The following is a 20,915-nucleotide window of genomic DNA, read 5'->3' on the forward strand; positions in this document are numbered from 1 at the left end:
TAGGAACCCTTCCTGGTCTCTGTAAATATAGCTAGGATTATTCATGAAGAGTGCAGCATATGGTACACTGTCTAGGAGATACCTGTTCATCACAATTAGCCTCACCATAACGACTTTCATCAAAATCAAATTAATTATGTTCGGTATTGTTGCAGCCTGAAGTAAAGGAGATGTGAGAAACTAGTTATCTAGTTATAGCCTGTCTTTTGAAAGCTTGGCAAAGCTGTCTACTCCATCAGCCAACTTCCAAATGGAGCCAGCAAAAGTTAGTGCAAGAAGAATGTGACTTATTAGTAAGAGTTAACATTTGTTTAACAGTTCTTACCATTAGACTCTGGGTTGTATGTTGTACCCAATCTGATAAAACTGGCCACTGTGAAGAGTCCTGTCCTCCCACTGCTACCAGCGTATCCAGGCCCTCTTGGATGTAGTTCAAATTCTGGTGCTGGCAAAAGGGCCAGTGCTTTTCTCCCCCTTGTCCTCTGTACCCATCCACGTTTCATTACTCCACTTTCACTGGATTTAGCAGTTGTGTAGTTGGAGGGTGGGACAAACCAACTTGCCGATCTTATGGAAGAGTGGTGCTCTTTTTGACAAGAGCATGGGGCTGGTTGGTAGCTCTAGTTTTGTCAAGCTGCTGAGTTCACCTAACACACCTGTGCCTGCAGCTGCATTGTTGGGAAAACTGTAGGACTACATGGCCAGGACTGGAGGGATCAGTGCAAGCGAGAGGGAGGGACCCCTCTCTCTAAGAAGAGAGAGACCTGCATTGACACTCTTTGAAACAGAACTTGGCAGCAATGTCTATCCCTTTTTGTGTAAGGGCCTTGTGCATGGGGCCCATCCTCACAAGGAAACATTAATGTTAAATAATATTTCAAGAGTGGAAATTATCTCATGCTTCCTACGGCTTATTTGGGTTTTTCTCTGGTTACTGTTTACGGGAAATAGCTGGTTGTATCCAGCTTGTCAAGCAATTCAGGTCACTGCCTGAAAGACTTCTTTATTTGCCGCTCCACCAGTCTCCATCTTTACACAATGTTTGCACTAAACTGGTATTTCCATTCAGATTTCCTGCTGGTAACTCCACTCATCTTTGTCTCCACTTGGCAGATAAAGAAGTGGAAGCATAGTGACAGTCACCTTACAGGGCAATAGAAACTTAGGCCTTGAAAAGGGACAGTGAGAGCCATTCTGCAGGAACACAAGTGTTGCTTTTCCTTCTGCTTTCCTGTAAAGCCCATACCTTTGTATGAGCTGATCTGTGTTTCATGCAGAGTCCTTCTGCTGATGAGTCTTGCTCCTTTTCTCGGGCAAGAGCATGCGTAGCCCTCAGGGCATGCTGCAAGACTGTTCTGAAGGCTTTCTTGGTGGGAAAGGTTTTCTCCTAGAGAAGGTGTCATCTTGTTCTCTTCTTCTTTCATACAATTTATCTCGAAAGTGCATGAAACTGGGCTTTTTAAGATACGTTTTTTTAAATCTGGAAATTTGCCTATTATTGCATGATTAACTATAGTATAGCAGCTATGTACAGCCTTAGTATCTTACAGAAACTTTAGCAGATATCTTCTGTTCCTTTCCCTCTCGCTTTATCTTGCAGCTGGATATAGCCAGAGCTTTTACCCACACCCTGCTTTTGCCTGTCTTGTCCTTTAACTAGGAAACCTGATAATAGAATCAAATCTCTGAGATTAATGTAAAGGAAAACACCACCCATTCTGAGTGAGCTTTCCCAGGCCAAGATGGGAGACCGATGTTTCATGGGAAACGAATGCCCATCACAAACATAATAATCTTTCACCTAGGGCAAATTTTTTTATTTCTTTCTTACCCTTCTCTTATCTTCCTAGAAGAGTGGATATGTGATTGTGTAGGAGGGATCATGTATATATACGCATAGCCATTACAAAGCACTCCTCTGGTCACTCTTAGCCCTAGAGGAGATGAGCAGTTGGGATCTTAAGCAATAGGCTGCAGGAAGATTCTTGGATTTCATGAAGGCAAGGCTGTTTTGCTCTATACCCAAACCTGTAAATCTCAGAAGGATAAGCCCCAGCTACCCACTTGCAGTATATTTTTGTTCTCAAAGTTATATACGTATGGATACAGTGATATGTATGTTCTCAAAGTGATATAAGTGTTGAAATGCCAAACCACATTTGTATTGACTGTTCTGCCCTAAAAACAATCTGATAATAAGGCAGAATGGTAATGCTTTCTCTTTGCAGTTGTCGTTGTTATCGCTGTAGGGATCAGATATTGCCATTACATTCTTCATGAGGTGATATTTCTTTCTCCACCTTTGGTAATGATGGCCAGAACTCCTGATGGCTTGGTGGTAAGAGTATGGCACAGTTCCATCCGTAGTGTTCCAAATCTGCTTCCCAGCTTCAGGCACTAGGAAAGTGGTACCATGTATTCCTCTCTTACATCAAGAGACTGCAGACATCTTTTCATATCTCTGTATCCTTGACCTTATCAAGGTAGTCTGTTTTATGTGCCAACAGCTGTTTTCTGCAAAAATCAGTTAAAGAAATTAATTGTTGTAGTGGGATTTTAATGGGTAGACACCTGTTCTGCAGCATTGCATGTACTAACAAGATGTACTACCTGCATTTGCAGCTTTTTGAGGCCAGAGGGATCTGTTGTGTTCATTAACCCTGACCAGAGGCATTGCACAGACCATAGCCAGTCATTGATGTTCTGCATCTGATTTAGCAGTCAGCTCCTTTGCTGCCATGGACTTACCGTGTGTAATTACAATATTTAATTTGATTGGTGTGATCTAAAAAGAGCCTAGCAAGAGTCAGGGATTTGAACATAATATCAGTAAAAAGAAAAACAAACTTAATGCCCTCTTCTCCTCCAGCATTCTCCAATGCAAAAGTCCCTCCTAGTTCCCGAAGGTGAAGCCCCACTTGGCTCCTGCTTCCCTGGGCTCCTTAGAAAACAGGCTTTACAGCATGCCTAAAATTTTAGTAGAGATTCTTGGATCAAAGCTGCTAGTTCAAGGAAACTTTATGCAGGTGCCACATAAGAAGCTCCTCCTCTTACTCATCTGTCCTAAGTGGTGTCTCTTGGCCGTGAAAAAGCCAGGTGTAGAGAAATCCCCTGCATCTGAATCTTACTTTTGGACAGCTGTATGTTTTTTGGAATGAGGCATATCTTTCAGTAACTAAGGACAAAGCAGACTTTTGTCATTGACCTTGCTCTGTTCGTAATTGTTTCATGATCCAAAACATTGCAGGGAAATAGTTACCTTGGGCTTTTTTTATGCCAGTTAATTTAGAAGATCTTAAAACACTGTTGTCTTGAATATGCCTTGATGCAAGTACCTGCTAAAAGCTGAGAAAATGCTGAAGTGTGCAGGAATGCAATTACTTCAGTAGATGGAAAAGCTTCCTGTTTTTAGACAGTTCTAAGAAGGCAAAGATTTGCAGCTCTATGAAACTTGGGGAGAGTCAGGAGAAAGGGAAGATACAAATGAGCTAAAGCAAGCTATGAAATGCCATTTCACTGCACAACATTGTTAGCTTTTCAGCAAGCTACTGATTTCTCATCGCCAGTAAATTAAAATGCATCAATTCAGATGCTGTGGTAAAACCTGGAAGAGAGGGGTGGCTGCATGGGACCGTAAGTCTAGTTTCTGCATCACGTCTTGTGCTTCATTTAGTTGCCCAGAGTGCTGTCCTCAGCTGACCTCCCATTTAGAGCACTCCTTGGAAGACAGAACAGTGTGTGGATACACCAGCATCTCTATTACCTTCCTGTTCCAGGTTTTGGCCCTGTATCCTTGCTGATGGAGCAGAAGTACAACCTCTCTTACTTTCTCCTCTCTCTCTCCCGCTACATGAGGTTCGTGGAGTGGGTGGGTGAGTCCTATCTTCCAGCCACACACATGGACAGTAAAGCAATTTGAGTGGGTACTGCTAAACCCCAAATGACTGGATTGTCTTAAAAAGCCCACTGTAAAGAAAATAAAATTAGTTATTTGAAAGGACTGAGCTCATGAAGATTTTGGTATGTCATTGCAAGTCATTCAACGCTGTGTGAGTGTTCCAAGTACAGAATGTCTCAAAATGGACTCTTAACTTTGGGACAGAGCTATTGATAGTAAAGCATAAAGAATGTAATTGTATTGCCAGAGATTGAGGGAAGTGGAGCTGAGATGGAAGTGACCTTATTAGTGGTCATTTCTGTTTCTAAACTTTAGGTAACCAGTCTCCTTGTGCTAGTGGCAGCAAAGGTTATGATGTTTGGATCAAAAGTTTCTTTGCTACTTGAAGTGGACAAAAGATTAAAAGGAAGAAAACAAAGGCATGTGTTTTATATAGGTGTAGATTTACACAGTTTATATTTATACCCACATACATACAAGTTGTTGTATATACTTACACAGTGTCACCCAGCACGTATCTTTTCCCGTCAGGGAAATGAATTTGTGTTGCCAGCTGTGCTTGCTGCTGGCTGAAAGTAGCAGAGAACTGAATCACAGCTGCTGTTCATGGGAGACTTCTGCTGCTCAGCTTCGTTGAATAGCAGGAAATCCTGGAGTGCAGCACAACTCCAATATTCAGGTTTTATTCCATATTAGGAAATATTTCCTTATCATTACTGCGGGTGTGTTGGAATGATTTGTGAGATTAATTTCTGTGAGCCAAATTAAAAGACGGGGCCCTGTCACTTCTCGCTTTCGGACAGACTCCATGGGAAGGCATGAACAGGCTCAGCCTGGGGAAGGGCAGCCCTTTTCAGTTGATACAAGTGAAACCAGCGTCACCAAAACTATTTTAAAAGAAATTGGTTCAGCCTGGTGTGGTTCCTCAGTCTGGGTTACGCAGCTTCTCATGCTGGCACAAAGCGTCGAGTGGCAGCAGGAGAGAAACAAACAGATGGTTTGATGGAAAGTGGGACGGCTTCTTTCAGAAACAGTACCGGCTCATGCCAGCCTGCAGTGTGCGCACAGCCCTGGCCTTTGCTGAGGGAGGAACCAGGTGGTGTTTTTTGAGAGGTTTTTTGCCTGGTCCACTCAGAGCCCCTCCTTGACATTTTTGGGTACGTAGAGGTTTAGGAGTCTACCTCAAGGTAGGAAAGTAACTTTCTCCATTTTTAAAAGCATCTTTTACTTGGGTGCATTGGGTGAAAAGCTCTTCTGGAGTTTAGGGGGTATGTTGGAGCCAGCCACTGATGCTCCGAGTTGCTCTCTGGACCTTGCTGTCCCCTGGGTTTCCCTGGTGTCGGTCCTAGAAGTGCAGCAGCCGCTAAGGCTGCAGGACCCATGCAGCGTTTCCATGCCCAAGTCTTGTGTGTCTGTGAATGTCTCCTCAAGGTTTTCTCATGGTTGTGGGGGTCGAGCACTGGGAGTGTCCACCCTTTTTGGTTTATGAGCTAGGGCCAGGCGAGTCATGGAGTGTTCTCTGCTTTTAGCTGTGACTATAATGGGCAGCTCACCCAGACGCTCCATGGGGAAAGCAAGAATGACTTAAAATGGCTAAAACATTTGAACATCTTTTGCTTTTAAATAGCAAAGCCTGTTCTGACAGGGCTAATTTTACTCAGTTTCTTAGTGCTCCTTTAAATAGAACAAATGTAATTCATTCTGTAACTTTAGCAAAACTTAGTAGAACATAACACACATTGGGGAATGAATAACAAGCTAAAGGAAATGAAGTCTATAAATGAGGTAAATGAAATGCTAAAGTGTCAGTGATGTGTTATTGCAGTCTTGTTTCATTTTCCCTTCTCAGGTGGGAACTCTTGTAAAAACTGGAGGGTGTCGGAAAGATCTGGTCTTGGCAATAATGTCAAAGAGGAGGAATCTGCATTGAAGTATCTGATTTGTTTTATTTGGCAGGGAATGTTGCTTCCCTCAGGTAGCATATTAAATAAAATAGGGGCTTATGAATGGTGATACTACTGAAAACATGAATTATGTAGGAACATAATATTTATTTTTCTGAAACACACCCCAGAGCAGTGCTTGGCAAACATGCTGATCTAATAACTATGAACTTCAGTAACAGCAGTAGGGCAGCTAACATCATCTAGATGCCGGCACAGGAATATTAGGTCAAAACCTATTGAGCTGAGGGGGGGGGGGGGGTGTTTATGGACAAATGAACAAGGCTCTGTTCTTAATATGGAAAGCTCTCTTTAGTGATAACACAAGTATTAAGATCAGGCTGCAAGAGTTAAAAAATACTGGTCCATAAATTGATGTAGATTGGAGTAGCAGAGTTTTCTTGTTTGTTTGTTGCTCCAAGACTTCAGGATCCTGTAGTGTTTTGTTTGTTTCTGGTTTTTCAAAAGCTTTGGAATTAAGTTGAAAGTGGGTTATAGAAAAAGAAGGCAGGGAACCTCTCCACGAGGAGGTTCAGTATAATCAACTGGATGGTGAAAATATGCACGGTGCAGTTGCCACACTTGTGCTAGCAGAACTGTAGTGCAGAAAGCAATTTCCCTCCAGGCTGATACCACAGTATGACCACTTTCTCCTTCTGTTTCATCACTGGAACTATCAGCTCTTGTATAGCATTTTTATTTTTGCTTTCTGCCATTCAGTTCTGCCATTTTGCAGTTCATACCATGTACAGTTGCATGTCTCAGAAGTTGCTCAGGGTGCCTGGGTGGTTGCTGCTCCAGCTGCTGCTCCTCCCCTCGCTCTTGCTGGTATGTCACACCACCTTGTCCTGCTGAGCCTTTGGTTGCTTACTTCATCTGTCCCTGCCCACTGCCTTTTGGTGTGAATCATACTGTTATTTGTGTATGGTGGGTAGGTTTTTTTATGTGTGTGTATATATATCCTGTCTCTCTTTAAGAGAATCCAAACAATTTATAGAGACAGCAGGGCTGGCGCTCATACTTGAAGCCTTGCTGTATCCATGCTGCTTTTCTAGGTGGCACTTCGTTTTTTTAAATATAATCCTTGTCAGCAGTAGTTTTTAGTGCCTGGTTTTGCAAGTTGCTTTGCTGTGTTGTCTGTAAGGAGCCAAGCAACGTTACTAAGTCCGCTCTAGCTTCTCACCCAGAAGAGCTCCCTCCCGCACTACGCACGGTGGTGATAGCTGGCGTTTCTGAAGGTACTCATTGAGCCGTATGCGTTTACTTTGGAACAGGTCTGGCACTAAAAGCCTCTCTCTCCTTTCTCTTTTACCTTCTAATTCTTGAAAAATACCATTTGTATACTTCATAAGCAAATTGAATGACAAAATGTGTTATGCTGAGAAAATGGGAACTTTGAAAGGCAGAAATATGTTTCAGTATCTGCCTTACCCAGAGGCTTTCATTCAAGAGACAGATTTCCTTGGAATGTAAAAGGAAACTTTATAAACTTTGCAGTTTTACCCTTTTTACTGTAACAGCCTTCCTAATTGCTGGGCTTTAGGGGCATGCTTGCGTGTATAAATGAAAATTATTATCAGCCTTTCTATGAAATGACGTAGCTGTTTTGGGAGGAAGGATTGATGTTCCCTGTCCTGTTGAATGTGTATGTACCTTTACATTTTAAATCCAAATGAGAGACCCAGTGGCATGATTGATGTAAGTAGCATCGTTCTGTCATGTGGAAAAAACTGTGCTTTTCTTTCTGAGAGTTATATGTGGTGTTTGCTCCCTAACTTAAATATGCACTAAGTAATGAGTCCAGAGTAAATTTATTCTAGGGCTGCTGTGTAATTATACTACACTCACGGTTTCAAAAATGAGGATGATATTTCCATTGTGTGACTTAGGTCCAAATTAATTTGGTAGTATAGATCCAGCCTTATTTAATAGTAAGAACAAGCTGTATGATACAACACAGTTGTGCAGAAGATTTGTGCATAAAGAGACTGACACCTTCAAACCCGTTCTTACAGAAGCCCAGTCGTGATACCACTGTTTAACTGGCACAGACTTGCTCTTTTGCTGGCAATCTGTGTAAGAGAAAGCAAGAATTGATCAAATAGATTACTGTAGTATCCTGAGAAATGTGAAACTCTTTAATAAGGAAGATAGCTGGAAAGGTTGGTTTCAGTTTTCACTGCGTGTGGCATACTGTCACATACTTTAATTCTCACTGAAATGAGAAATCATTGAAAAAGTAAATGTGAACAGTTGGAAGAATATGTTAGAAGGATCTGAAATTATGAACTTACCCGCATTGGGAGTTTGTTTTTTAGTGTGTTTTGTTGGGTTTTTTGGTTTTGTTTTGATTTTGTGGTGGTGTTTTTTTTCCTATCCAAGTGTTTGAATCTTCATCATCACTACAGTTCAAATGTTTGATCATGTGAAGTGTTATGATTGTGCTTTCTACTCCACATCCATGTCCTGTTCCTTCATTTTACAGGCTGGAAAGTATGCCATGGGGTAATAAAGCCAGTTTCTTGAGGTCTTGTTGCACATCTGTTGCAGGATCCTCTTTCATCCCTTATTATGCTTGTGTCTTTAAAGGCGAGAGCTACCTGGAGATGTAGAAACAGGCTCTAAAATTCCTGAGGGTGTCAAACCTCCATCCTTCCTTCCTGCCAAACAACAGCTCTGTGCTCTCCCTCACCTTCACACATCCTGGATGCCCTGAGCTGGAGCTGTGAAAGCTGGAGACAATGTGCAAGAGGCTTCAATTTTGTGTTCTCATCCCTTCCTGATTAGAAAGTGATCCCACAAAGTGCCAAGTGTTTCTTTCGGGGGAGAACGGTTCTCCAGGTGCCTTGATTTCTTCCATCTCTCCTCCTCTGAGTTGTAGCAGGTGGGATTGGATGCCTGCCTCAATGATTTTTGTTCTCATTAACTGGAGTCTTAATCTGATAGTCTAATATAAAAACATTAATGATGGGCTGTGGGAGCTGCCAAGAAGTGCCCCAGAGAGGACATGAGTGTTGAGTTACCAGTTGTGTAGCAGAAGCTGGAAGCTCCTGTCAGGAAAATCAATCAAGGGTTTGACTAGAGCTGTTGTGGTAGGTAGGTAGGATTAAAGTTGTAGTAAACTTCTTGGCCTTTCTCCGCTTCCCAGTCAGGAAAGATCTGGGAATAAAAAGATCAAACGTATGCTTTGACCAGGCAGCATTTTTCTAGCAGAAAGGAGAGGTCCCTTCCAACTGAAATAGCGTGTGCTGAGTTTGGAGAGACTTGCTTAGAGGAAACATTTGAAAATTCCAGTTTATTAGCACTGGGCCTGCTGTCCCCTTTCTGCTGTTGTACCTTGCTCTCATCCTTCAGGAACGTCCTTCAACTCCTCCCTGCTACACTGCTGTCCCACTTGCCTCTGCGGGCAAGATTTGCACATCTGTAGCTCCTCATCCCCATGGAGTAGGTGCTTGCTGCTGAGCTGAGCAGGCATCAGGAGAAAGGCTCATGCTGTGAGTTCAGCCATCCATCCAGGAGGCACAGGCGTGATTTCTGGGCCAAGCAGCACATATGGCATCTCTGCTTCTGGCAGCTCTGAGGTGATGTCCTGCAGGCTGTGCGCTGCTCAGTGTCTTCTGTCGATTAGATGGGTTTGATGTCTCTCTCATTCACAGCCAGTGGTATATCATTTTTTCCGAATTAACAGGCCCTTCAGAAAGAAAGATCTTTGGTCCTCAGCAGCCAGAGGAGTTTTGGCCAAATGCCTCTGGCTGGTTTAACATGACCTTCTCTGTGGTCCAGGGAGCCTAGTGCAGGGCTGGTGATGCAGCAGGAATAGAATGGTTCCATTATGCAAATGGAATGAATTTGGGTGAATTAGTAGGTTTTTGAGGGCATTTCCAAGAAACTATGGGTGGCACCTTTTCAAAACATGCCCGTTAATGTGGTGAGGTCAGTAGAAATAGCCTGTGCTGTCAATAAAAGCCCCCATTTTGAAGCTTCTTCCTTTCCACCCGCATCCCCTCCGGTATCATTTGTTTATAAAGGTCATGCTCAAGGACTTTACTTGGTTACTCCCAACTGAATATTTTGTTTGAGATGTGGATTTGTGCTTTGTTTGAGGGTTTTCTAGTGGAAGCAGAGAGGCAGGAGGAAAAAGGATGAAGAGATTTTCTCGGCTGTGAGTTGACATGGGTCTGTGCTCTTTTCCACTTACATTGGGGAACCTGGAGAGCTTAGGGCACCACTTGGTTTTACAAAGTTGTTTATTTTCCCCATGGTGACAGAGCTTGCTGGGGACACTGGTTGCAGTCTGAGCAAATGTAAGGTAAATTCTCTCTCAAGGAAATAATGTGCTGTGGTGCAGCATGGTCTGGAGGCAGGGCTGGTGGGGTGTGTGTAGGATAAATGGGATGCTGGAAGCAATTGCTTCTAGTGATGTAGCCCTCCTGCTTTGGTGAGCTTATGTCATGGTGTGATGGTAAAGTCGGTACAAGTTTCTTCTCTGGTAAACAGCTTTCTCTGAGCTTACTAATTTACAGATTGGGTTCTTGTCTGCATTCTCCTACTGTAGAACCATCGTGAGGGTCAGCCCTGCTATTTATAGTGTGCTGTGCTGCCAGAATAGTTATCTCCTTTTTACAGGCTTAATAAAATCAGGTGACTTTAGATTTGCTATTTGGTAACGTCTGTGAGTTTGTGAGTATAGAAGCATGGAAAAACAAATTAACAGGAAATAAAATTGCAGTCTTACTTTCCCCTACCAGGAATACAAGACGTGGAAAAGACGAATACCCTGTTGTTTGCTAGTGCTAGAGTGTACTCATTATACCTTAAGTAAAGGTTAATCCATTTCAAGCCTGGGTTAATGCTACGTTATCCTGGCACTTCAGAATGATCAGAAGGCAGGTTTTTACTCTATTAGGTCATTTCTTGAAATAACTTAATCACAGATACCAGTGTGTGGTCAGTAGTTGCTCTGTTTGATTTGCGTGTGTCAACATGCTGTTGGTTTTGCTCTCAGATGCCTGTTAATTTATCTTTTCCCACCTATCAAGGGAGAGAAAGAGTGCGGTATTGTACAACAGACTTGATAGGGAGAGCAGTGCTAAGTTCTGCCAACTTTTGGAGCAGTGTCCAGTGTGGGGTATGTCTTTGTGTGAAGAATAGAACCCCTTAATTTTTAGTAAAGACTGTTAAGATTGACAGCTCTCATATTCCTATAGTAGAAAACTGAAGAGGATAAAAGACTCATTAAAAAATAGAAATATTGACATCATCTTAAAGCAGCTGTATTGTAATTAAAACCTCTTTGTATATGTAGAGAAAGATACATTTTTGTTCTCAGAATTCTGGCGTCTTGTGCATTGCAAAATACACAGCTAAAATAATACCTACATAATGTTATAAAAAGCCTTTATTTGTGACACAGCAGCTGTGTTTCTGGCAACAAATATCTTATTGTTGCAACAAATCCAATTACAAATCCACAAGATAAAATACCATCCTCCCGGAGGGCAGCAGACAAATCTGAAACAAAAAATCCAGAGCAGGGTTAAGCAATCTTCCTGTCCTGATGTGGACGTGCAGATTTCCTTCTGTATGAAACTTTTAATCGGTTCACCTTAAGAAGTATTAGGATCTGCTGGAAGATCATAATTTGGGATTTGTCTTCCTCAAAATCCCCTGGTGATATAGAAGGTTACGTAAATAATCAAAGGGACTGCATGTACTTCTGTGTCATTTTCCAAAAACAACCCCTAAACAACCTGAACAAATGAGCATGGGGCTGAGATGCTGCTGTTCATGGCTCCCCTCTGTGAGGCTCTACTAAAGCGCCTCCAGGTAGGGCATGAGTCCTTGCGCAAACTGTGATTTTTTTTTTTTTATTATTATTATTTTTATTTTTTGGTTGGTTGGTGGGTTCAGTTGGGTTGGGTTTTTATCTCCCCTGTCTTCCCTAGACCAGCTGCAAGGGACTCAGGACTGTCCTAAGATGGCTTTTCCCAGCATCAAAAGTGGTGTTCTAGTACATCTAAGTTCTTTGGGTTGAAGATGAAAGCTATCAAAGAGAGTAACCTTCCTTTCCTCTTCCAAGTTTTCAACTGCTCAGTGACCACGTGCCCTGACCTCTAAGTACTTCACCTACAAGGGTAACGTTATTTACAGCAGTGTAAGACTACTCCCCTTGCAAATTTTAGAATCCAGACACAGGGAGCTCTGTAATGAACAGCCACTCCAGAAAATGCTCATTTCATTCATCAGTGGCATGGCACAGAGATGGTTGCAAAGGAAACAAACAGAAAGACTGGTTGCCTAATGGTCTTGTGGTGGGGAAGGGTTTTCTATTTTTGGTGGTTGGTTGCTGCTTTAAAAAAACCCAACTAAACAAAAACCCAGAAACAGCAGTTTTCCAATTAAGATATAGCAATTCCATTTTTCATTTTCATGTGATAATTTCTAGAAATACCCCACAGCTGTCCACATGTAATTTTGTTGAGCAGCTTTAAAATCTGAAAATACTTGATGGCTATCTTCCAGCCGTGAGTGAAATGGCTTCTCCTCTGAATGGGATTAGGGTTTTTGCCCGTTTAGTTTTTCATTTTAACCTGTCCTTTTGGTACCATCTAAGATTTCTGCAGTCCGAAATTGTCGTAGAGTTGTGACGTGTCCAGCTGTGGGAGCTGTCTGGTCCTTCTCTTACTTCCCCCTTTTCCTTTCCATGTTTTGCTGCCTCTTCCCTCCCCCGGGCTGGGCTCAGGTCCGCCAGAGGTATGTTTTCCTCATTCGTGGACGAGCGTGCTGAGTGAGCTGCCTGTAGCCTGCATCATTCTTTGCTATTATTCACCCTTTGTTTTGCCAACATGTCGTTATTTTTTTTAGAGAGTGGGTAGTAAGTCCTCCTGCTATCTTGGGATAATTTTATAGTACAGGTTTTTTTAATGGAGTTTCTTATATCATGTATCCACAGTACCTTTCCTGTGAATTCTGTAGTGTCTAAGAATTTGAGATGGGGAGTGGGAAAGAGGAGTATTTTTTTTTAAATAGATATTTTTTTTCAAGTGAGTAACCATTTGACATGCTGTTTCAGTACATGTTACCATGGCGATGACTGCAGGGACTACAACATCCTTTCCCATGAGTAACCACACCCGGGAGAGAGTGACGGTTGCCAAACTTACACTGGAGAACTTCTACAGCAACCTAATCATACAGCACGAAGAGAGAGAAACCAGGTACTGGCTCTGCCTCCTCTCACCCCTCTTGAGCTCTTTGTTGGCTTTTGGCAGTGTGTGTTTAAGGGCACTTTGATCCACATGCACAGAGCATTCTGGTTGTAAGGAGCTAATCCCCAAAGGGCGCAGGCTACCTTTCAGCTGCTGGCTCTGCTGTGAGGCCTGGGAACATCCCCTGCTACTGCACCAAGCAGTCACTGAGAAACTGAGGACCTCCACTTCTGATGTTCTTGTACAATTTACCTCCTCATCAGGTTATTTCTACTTTGCAGAAACCACTCTGTGCAGGGTCTTACTGTACAGCATGTGTGGGGTTGGTGACCTCAGGTTCCTCCACGTGTGCCTGAGGGAATAAACTACAGAGGTAGATGCAGCAGAGCTGCTGATGGGTGGTAACTTGGTGTTGTGTAAGGCACTGGCTTGTGGTGTCTATTTGTGCTCTGCAGAATGGAGCTCATGCCAAGACTCAAACCCTGCAGAAGGGGGTGTATAGGAGGTAGGGAACTCAATGGAGAGGTGTTTGACAGGATATGGGGTAAGAAAAGGAGGCAGAAAGCTGGGGGTGGCCTGGAGTGGAAATAAGGGGCAGCAAAGAGCATAGGGTTGGTGATGGGTGGTTTGAGAGGCTCCTGGGTGGACAGGAAGAATTTTGGGGATAATGTAATACCCACCCTTAAATTCTTCTTGGGTGGTTTTGAGTAGTAGTCCTTGCATAGGAGTATGCATTGGTCATCTCCACTTCAACTTCACTCATCAGTGCCCAATTCTGCTTGCAAAGTGGTGAAGTGCTACTTGAATTGTCAACGCACCAAGCATTTGATTATAATGAATGTTGTGTTTCAGATTGTCATCAGCATGTGAAATTGTCATTCCCCTGGTAATATGTTTTTAATTGAGGAGTTTTCAGCCAAGCAGCGAGGTTTCTCTCTTCGTCATATTTAGTCATTATCCCGTGTAATTGAGTTGCTTCTAGTTAGGAGAATAGACTGTCTGCTTTAATTTAGGGGATCCTGCTGTACTTCCCAAAGTGCAGAAAGACACCCACAGCTTGGCACCCAGCCTTCAAACTCCTGGCCCACTGCTAGTGGGTAGCTGGCTTTCTAAAAGCTGCACCCTGATGGTCATAAAGAAGCATCCCATGGGTGGAAAAAGAAGGGCCCAGTAGACACATTGCCACATGCTGAGCCCCCGCCATCTGTGGGGTACTTCCAGGCTTCAGTCCCTGCTCAGACCCTCCCAGCCTGGCACGGCACCAGCTGGAGGAGTCCTGGGACAGTGAGCCCTGGCCTAGGTAGGACACTGGGAGGAAATGATGATGGGTCTAGGGTGGGTAGAGTTAGTTGGCATGAGAGCAAGGGGAGCAGGACCAGGAGTGTGACCAGGGAGAGAGAGGTCAACAAGGCTGGGGCTGGCGGTGAAAGCTGGAGCTGGCTGAAGGTAGAGCTGGGATAGAAATGGTGGAAAAAAACATGTTTATTCTGATTTGTAATCCTAATTGATAAAAACAGCCTTACTTCAACAAGATTAGATGAAGAAATATAAGCCACGAGAGTGGTTATACCTTTGGACATTTAATGCCTAATTCTGCAAATACATAAGTATGGTCTTACATTTGCGTATGCATTTTCAACAGCTTTGGTCACAAATGAGTGAATGGGTGGAGTGTGCAGTTACGTCTTCAGATTTCCATTTAAGGCATATTCTTTGGTATATGGAATATATGATTAATAAATAAAAGCAATCTCCTGTTTCTCCCCTTCACAGGCAGAAGAAGCTAGAAGTGGCTATGGAAGAGGAAGGCCTCGCAGATGAGGAGGTAAATACTGCTTAAGTAACCTTTGAAGGGGTTGTTTTGCTTTTGTTCCACTACTTCAAATTGGCATTTGAGGAGCTTACAGAAACATTAGCTAGCATGACATTAAGTTTTACTTTGTAAATGAACATTGCCAATGTAAATAACTTATTAGGGAAGCTGTGAGTATGCTTGAATGATACTTGTAATAGCTAAGGCTTTTCAAGCCACCCTTAGTCCTTATGACACATATGGCTGCAGCAGGTATATGACATGCTTTTCAAAGATTAAAGTAGTTTGCCATTATGTTTGGCAGGAAAAAAATGTGAAATGCTTTTAGATGTGGGTAGAAAGCAAAATGCTGAACCATTTTTTCTTGATTTAAACAACAAATTGGGCACACCTTTTCTCCATTCGGATACAGATGAAAAGGGATCTCTGTCCGGTTGGCATCTCTCAGAACTTTGCTCAGTAAATTGCCTGTCTGAGGTCTGTCACACCATGGCTGCCTGTACTGCCTTCAGGATAGGCAGGGAAGTAGGAGCAGCGCTTGGTAACTTCTGAGAAGAGGGAGAAGTGAGTGTGGGTGCCTAATGCCATCTTGTGGTTTTAAATGACGCTGTCATGCTACTACAAAACCTGGCAGGTGCCTGAGCGATGGCACTCGTTAGCAGTGTCTGAGATCTTCTCAGCATCTTTGGGAGCATAGGTCGGCACGTGCCTTCTCTCAGGGTGAATCCCGTTGACATTTTTATAGAACAAAAGACATGACAGGATTTGGACAGATTTTTCTTCCAAATAAGAGTGTTTGCCTGCCATACACTATTTATAGCAAAATCCATTTGGTTTAAGGTGGGTCTCTGCTGCTGCCTGTGAGTCTCCTTGTCATCACGCTTTTCAGTGGGATGCAATTTTCAATTTTTATTGATCCTTCACCCTACCCAAAAACTGCCTCAGCTAGTGACTTTGTCCTTAGGACTGACGTACTTTGTTGGAACCAGTATGATTTTTTTTTCCTTTTCATTTTTTTAATAACTATTTATTTAAGTAATAAAAAAAACCCAACACCAACATCCCCTGCCCAAGTGAAACTGGGCCTGAGGCCTCTATATAAAAGACTGTGCTCATGGATCATACTTTGAGATATTCAGAAAGACTTCTTCTACATTTTCTCTGTAATCCTAATGGGAGAGAGAATGCTTCACAGGAAGGTAGATTGTATATCTTGATTTCCTACTGTCCAATAACGCAGAAATGTATGCGTATGTGTCTCCTTAGAAAAAATTGCGCAGGTCACAACATGCTCGCAAAGAAACAGAGTTTCTGCGACTGAAGAGGACTAGACTTGGCTTGGATGACTTTGAATCTTTGAAAGTTATAGGAAGAGGAGCATTTGGGGAGGTTTGTGACATTCTTGCTTGAATAGGATATTAAAATTGGATTTAATATTAAAATGAAACATTTTAAGTATGGAATAAAAAGTTCCAGTTGGGGAATATTATTGCAGAAGAATAGCTATTTGAGTAATTGTGCAAGTATGGTAAGTCCAGTAATGAATTATGTGCCTTGATTTCTCAAGGCCTCTGGGAAGGCCCTTAGTTTCCCACAGCTTCCCAAACTGTTGTTGTCCATTTGGCCCTCTGAAATGATGGATTTGCAGTTGCAGAGCTCCTCTCTGTAAATGTCCTGCCTGCCTGGTGTCACATCACAGTTGTATCTGCTCCTGAATTTTAGTGTACACAATCTCACGGCTACCTGGAATTTAGTTAGTGGCTGCTAACTTTTCTAAAAAAATAACTACTTCAAACTTCATCACTAGTACTAGTGTTGTACATTGTGTAGAAACATTTCTGTTTTCCATGTGTTTTTGAACGTTTAACAAAGGAACTGTTCCATGCCCAGTAGAGCCTTCCAGTAGATTCCATGCTGGGGTCTAGTTTCTGAGGTAGAGAATTGTTTGGGTTATATTTCTCATTATAGGTACGCCTTGTTCAGAAGAAGGATACTGGTCACATTTATGCAATGAAGATACTAAGAAAAGCAGATATGCTGGAGAAAGAGCAGGTTTGTGTTGGATAAGTCCCCTAGATTTCAAGTTTATACTGTCTAGAAAATTCCCACAGTTCTTTGTGGCAGATACTGTTTGGCCATTTTTTCCACTTCGAAAGCCCTAATGATGATATAGCAGCCCAAAGCATTTATGGAGTTGCTACCGTAGTACAAAAGAATAAGCAGAAGTTAGGAAAGAAGGTCATGTAATAGCATTTTGAAAAATGTTTTATTTGGAATAGTGACAAGTATTTTTTTTTCTCCCTTCCTTTATCAATGCAGACCTTATGGTACTTAATCTGTAAAACTGCATTTCAAGGAGATGCTTCTTGCAAAGTGATACTGTGCCATAGTGAAAACTGAGATTATTTGATGTTTTCTTTTGGTGGTTAGATACTGACAGATGTCACATTGTTCATTGGCTTTGTTTTCCTTTATTTTGCTTTTTAATCAGCTCTTGTCTTGTTCTGCTTTACTTTGTTTTTATTAGTTTGGTTTGGGGTTTGCTTTCACTTTTTAGTTAGTAATTCACTGCAAATTCCCCGTAAGACACAGCAAGTACTGTAGCACCACAAAGCAAAGAAATCAAGTATGAATGTCTCAAGGGAAAGGGCAGATGAAAGAAGACTTCTTACCAGTGCAAACCTTACCCATCATTTGATCTTATATTACATTTCTTTGCATTGGTACTCATACTTTTTTTTTTTTTTTTCCCCCTGGCACAGACTTTTTGTCTTCTCAAGCCCATGCCCTGAATATAGGGAACCAGAGGAGCAGCATGTGCTGCACAGCAGCCAGGATGTGTGTGGCCCTCTGAAGCCTTGCCCCCATTTCAGAACCTGATGTGGCAAGGAGGCTTAGCTCACACTCTCCATTTAGTTCGGGACAGTAATCTTCCTTGGAGAGTGTTTATCTGCTGTAATTTTCATTGCCTGGTTTGTTCAATGGAAAGCAACACAGGGCACAAATACAAGAAAATTGAGATTTTTTTTTTTTTTTTCAAGCCTGATAGCACTGGGAGATAACCTGGCTGTTCTTTAAGCAAGGTTTTAACATTGTGTTTTATAGCTACATTGAGGAGCAGAGGGTAGAAAGAAATAACAATAGACAGAGCTAGATAAATCAAAGCTGGAGTGCCTACTGCAGAGAGAGAACCCATGGCCCTGTGAAAAGAACATACACATGTGAAGATGTTCCTGGCCAGTAGAATTGGTGAAGAGATGCAGAAGACTGCTGTTAATTGGTAATAGCCCTCAAAGCTGGAATAGTGTACATATTTTCTCTCCAGAAGTTGCCTTCTAGTGTATGAATAATGAAACTCTTAGAGCTGTCAAGAAATATTTTTTCCATGCATATGTCTTTCATTTTTCTTCAGGATGAGGGTACGTTCTAGTGAAACATACACCCCTCCTCCAATCTCTATTATTCTTATTTTCCAGTGAATTCATGGGGTAGCAGCTCTCTGTATATTTTTCAAAGCCTCAGCTGGGACTGCAGTATCCTGGGCAAGGTCAGACATTCCCAAACTCACTTGCCCAGGACCAACATCAGCAGCAGCCATGGCTGTATTAGTTCTGGGTCAGCTTCATGCACATCATTTGGAGGAATGGCTCCATCTTCTCCCTGCACCCCCCACCCTTAAATAACCCAAGACCCTTACCATTTTTGCACTGCTTTAATACTGGCCGCTGAGCTCATTGCTACCTGCCATCATCTCTAAGGCCTGAAATGCATCCCAGTCCTTTTCCCACTTGGCCAAGGCACTTACCGTGCAGTTCAAGTAAGGTATGCCCTGTATGTGCATACATACGTGTACCATCTGGAAGGGGTTCACGCACCATCGGTGGCGTGCACAATGTGGCTTTGGGAACCAGACAGCAGTTCCCTGTAAGTCAGGCATTTCTTCTTCACAGCAATGAAGGAATTGGGTTTTGCAGGAAGAAATTAGTTTAGACAGTGTCACTTTTGCTAGAGAAGATTCCCCAGGCTTATCTTGCCAAGTTTAAACTGTGAGTTTTAACTCAGTTTAAACTATCTATATAGAAGTGGTTATTAGCTTTCTGTTTCTTTGTATACTTATATGAGAAATCTAGTAACTTCTGACAGTAATCATAATGCATCTACCATTTTACCTCTTGGTTCTTGCATTCTTTAAGACCAGCTCTGGCCTTTTCCAATGTTTTTGTCAGTATTTGCACACTGAATGGCATGTTAAATTTTTGTCTCAGCTTGCAGTAGGGACACTACCATATAAAGCTCTGTGATGGTCAGCTTTATAATTTTTTTGGATGTTCCTATTTCATGTTAGGGTGTAGTAAAGAAGGGAATTGCACTTTTCCACCAGCTTTATGAGTTCTTTCCAACAAAAAAACCAAACCCTGCTTAGCAGTCTGTGCTTTGTGTTTCTAGAGATTGCTTCAGCAGAGTTGTGTGAATGGTTATTTTCAACATTAAGTTGATTTCTGGTGGGTATTTTCTGAGGACTTTGTAGGATCTAGTTAAAAATTATGAAAAATATGAATATGAAAAGAGCATGAAAAATAGCCTTGTTAGTAAAGATCGTTAAAATAGATCGTAGGACTAGGAATATAATGTGGTGTTTGTTGCTGAAATACTTAAATTGTCCTTTAATAACGGTAATTCTAAAAAAAATCTAGGTGGCCCATATCCGAGCAGAAAGAGATATTTTGGTTGAAGCAGATGGAGCCTGGGTAGTGAAAATGTTTTACAGCTTTCAGGATAAAAGAAACCTTTACCTGATCATGGAGTTCTTACCTGGAGGTAAGCTGTATGCTGTGGTGTCAGGTGATAAAAGTACCTCTTCCTTAGTTTTTGTTGTCAGCTTCATAAAATCTTAGAAACAAGGATGCTGTGTGATTTGTGATAATAAACAATTTAATGCTGTTGAAAAGATGTCACAGTAATGTAACCATTCCTGATTTTTAGGGGAAGAGAAAGGTTATGAAGGGGTGTTAAAATAGACTTGGATTAAATAATTACTGTAATCCAATGTTCTGCTTTATACTGCTGAAGCTATTAACAGTAAAATCAAAATAAAACCTCTTGTTTAAACAGTTTATTTGTGCAATTCATGTATTATGTGTTACAATTCACTATTATCTTCTTGGGCTGTCCAATTAAAATTCCTATTTAGAATTTTCAACAGTTTTACATCCAGTTTACTGAAAAAGTATGTTGGGTTTGTAGGTCCTTACAGTAATAGTTCTATAATTAGTAGCTATAAGGCCAGTTACAAGGTTAAATTTGGATTCTACTGGGGTTTCATGTAGAATTAGTCTTGTGATTAAAATGTTCTGATTTCTAAGCTGTGTTTTCTTCTCTTTGATTAGGTGACATGATGACCTTACTAATGAAGAAAGATACCTTATCAGAAGAGGAGACACAGTTTTACATTTCTGAAACTGTGTTGGCCATAGATGCTATTCACCAACTGGGATTCATCCACAGAGATATTAAACCAGATAACCTTCTGCTGGATGCTAAGGCATGTCATGTGCATGTAAATTGCCTATGCTTTAAATATCTGTCTGCAGATGATGCCATTAGAGTGGTGCTAATTGGTGGGAACCAGTAGTGCCACACCAGTGATTTAAACTAGCTGGAGTAAAGACAGAAAGTGGTGTTAACTATCTTTTCCTTGTACCAATATACTTAAAGCAAAACTGCCCTTGTTTTTTGTTGGAAAAGCTTTTAACCCTTTTAAGTCAAGCCTGACCCACTTAGGGTATCCAAATGCTCATATTCATGCATATTAAAAACTGATACACTCAGTTACTTCAAGACAAATGAAAGCACAAAACATTCGAGCAATGCTAAATAATCAGTTCAGTTCCTACAGTTATCTCATTTGTGTTACTGTCCAGTCACCAGCAGAAACACTCTGTCTGTTAGACTGACTACAGTGAGTCTCACACTCAGTAAGTATTGTACACAAGTCTGTGGACTATCTGGTATTGATGGCTGGAAACCTGGTTAAAGTGAGGTTACCATCAAAA

The 20,915-nt window shown here is 41.8% G+C and overlaps 1 protein-coding gene across 4 annotated transcripts in view; it reads left to right on the forward strand.

The window, feature by feature from the left end:
- Positions 1 to 20,915, forward strand: part of STK38L (serine/threonine kinase 38 like) — a 50,682-nt gene that overhangs the window by 16,183 nt on the left and 13,584 nt on the right. For all 4 annotated transcript variants that reach the window (XR_005104445.1, XM_037389029.1, XM_037389027.1 and 1 more), the window contains exons 2-7: positions 12,914 to 13,058; positions 14,823 to 14,874; positions 16,129 to 16,251; positions 16,831 to 16,914; positions 19,557 to 19,680; positions 20,250 to 20,404. Coding sequence is in view for 3 of the 4 variants with exons in the window: in XM_037389029.1 (XP_037244926.1) it covers positions 12,925 to 13,058; positions 14,823 to 14,874; positions 16,129 to 16,251; positions 16,831 to 16,914; positions 19,557 to 19,680; positions 20,250 to 20,404 (672 nt within the window). In the remaining variant the exon portion in view is untranslated. The remainder of the gene's footprint in view (positions 1 to 12,913; positions 13,059 to 14,822; positions 14,875 to 16,128; positions 16,252 to 16,830; positions 16,915 to 19,556; positions 19,681 to 20,249; positions 20,405 to 20,915) is intronic.

This window comes from Falco rusticolus, chromosome 5 (assembly GCF_015220075.1).
Source record: "Falco rusticolus isolate bFalRus1 chromosome 5, bFalRus1.pri, whole genome shotgun sequence".
NCBI lineage: Eukaryota > Metazoa > Chordata > Aves > Falconiformes > Falconidae > Falco > Falco rusticolus.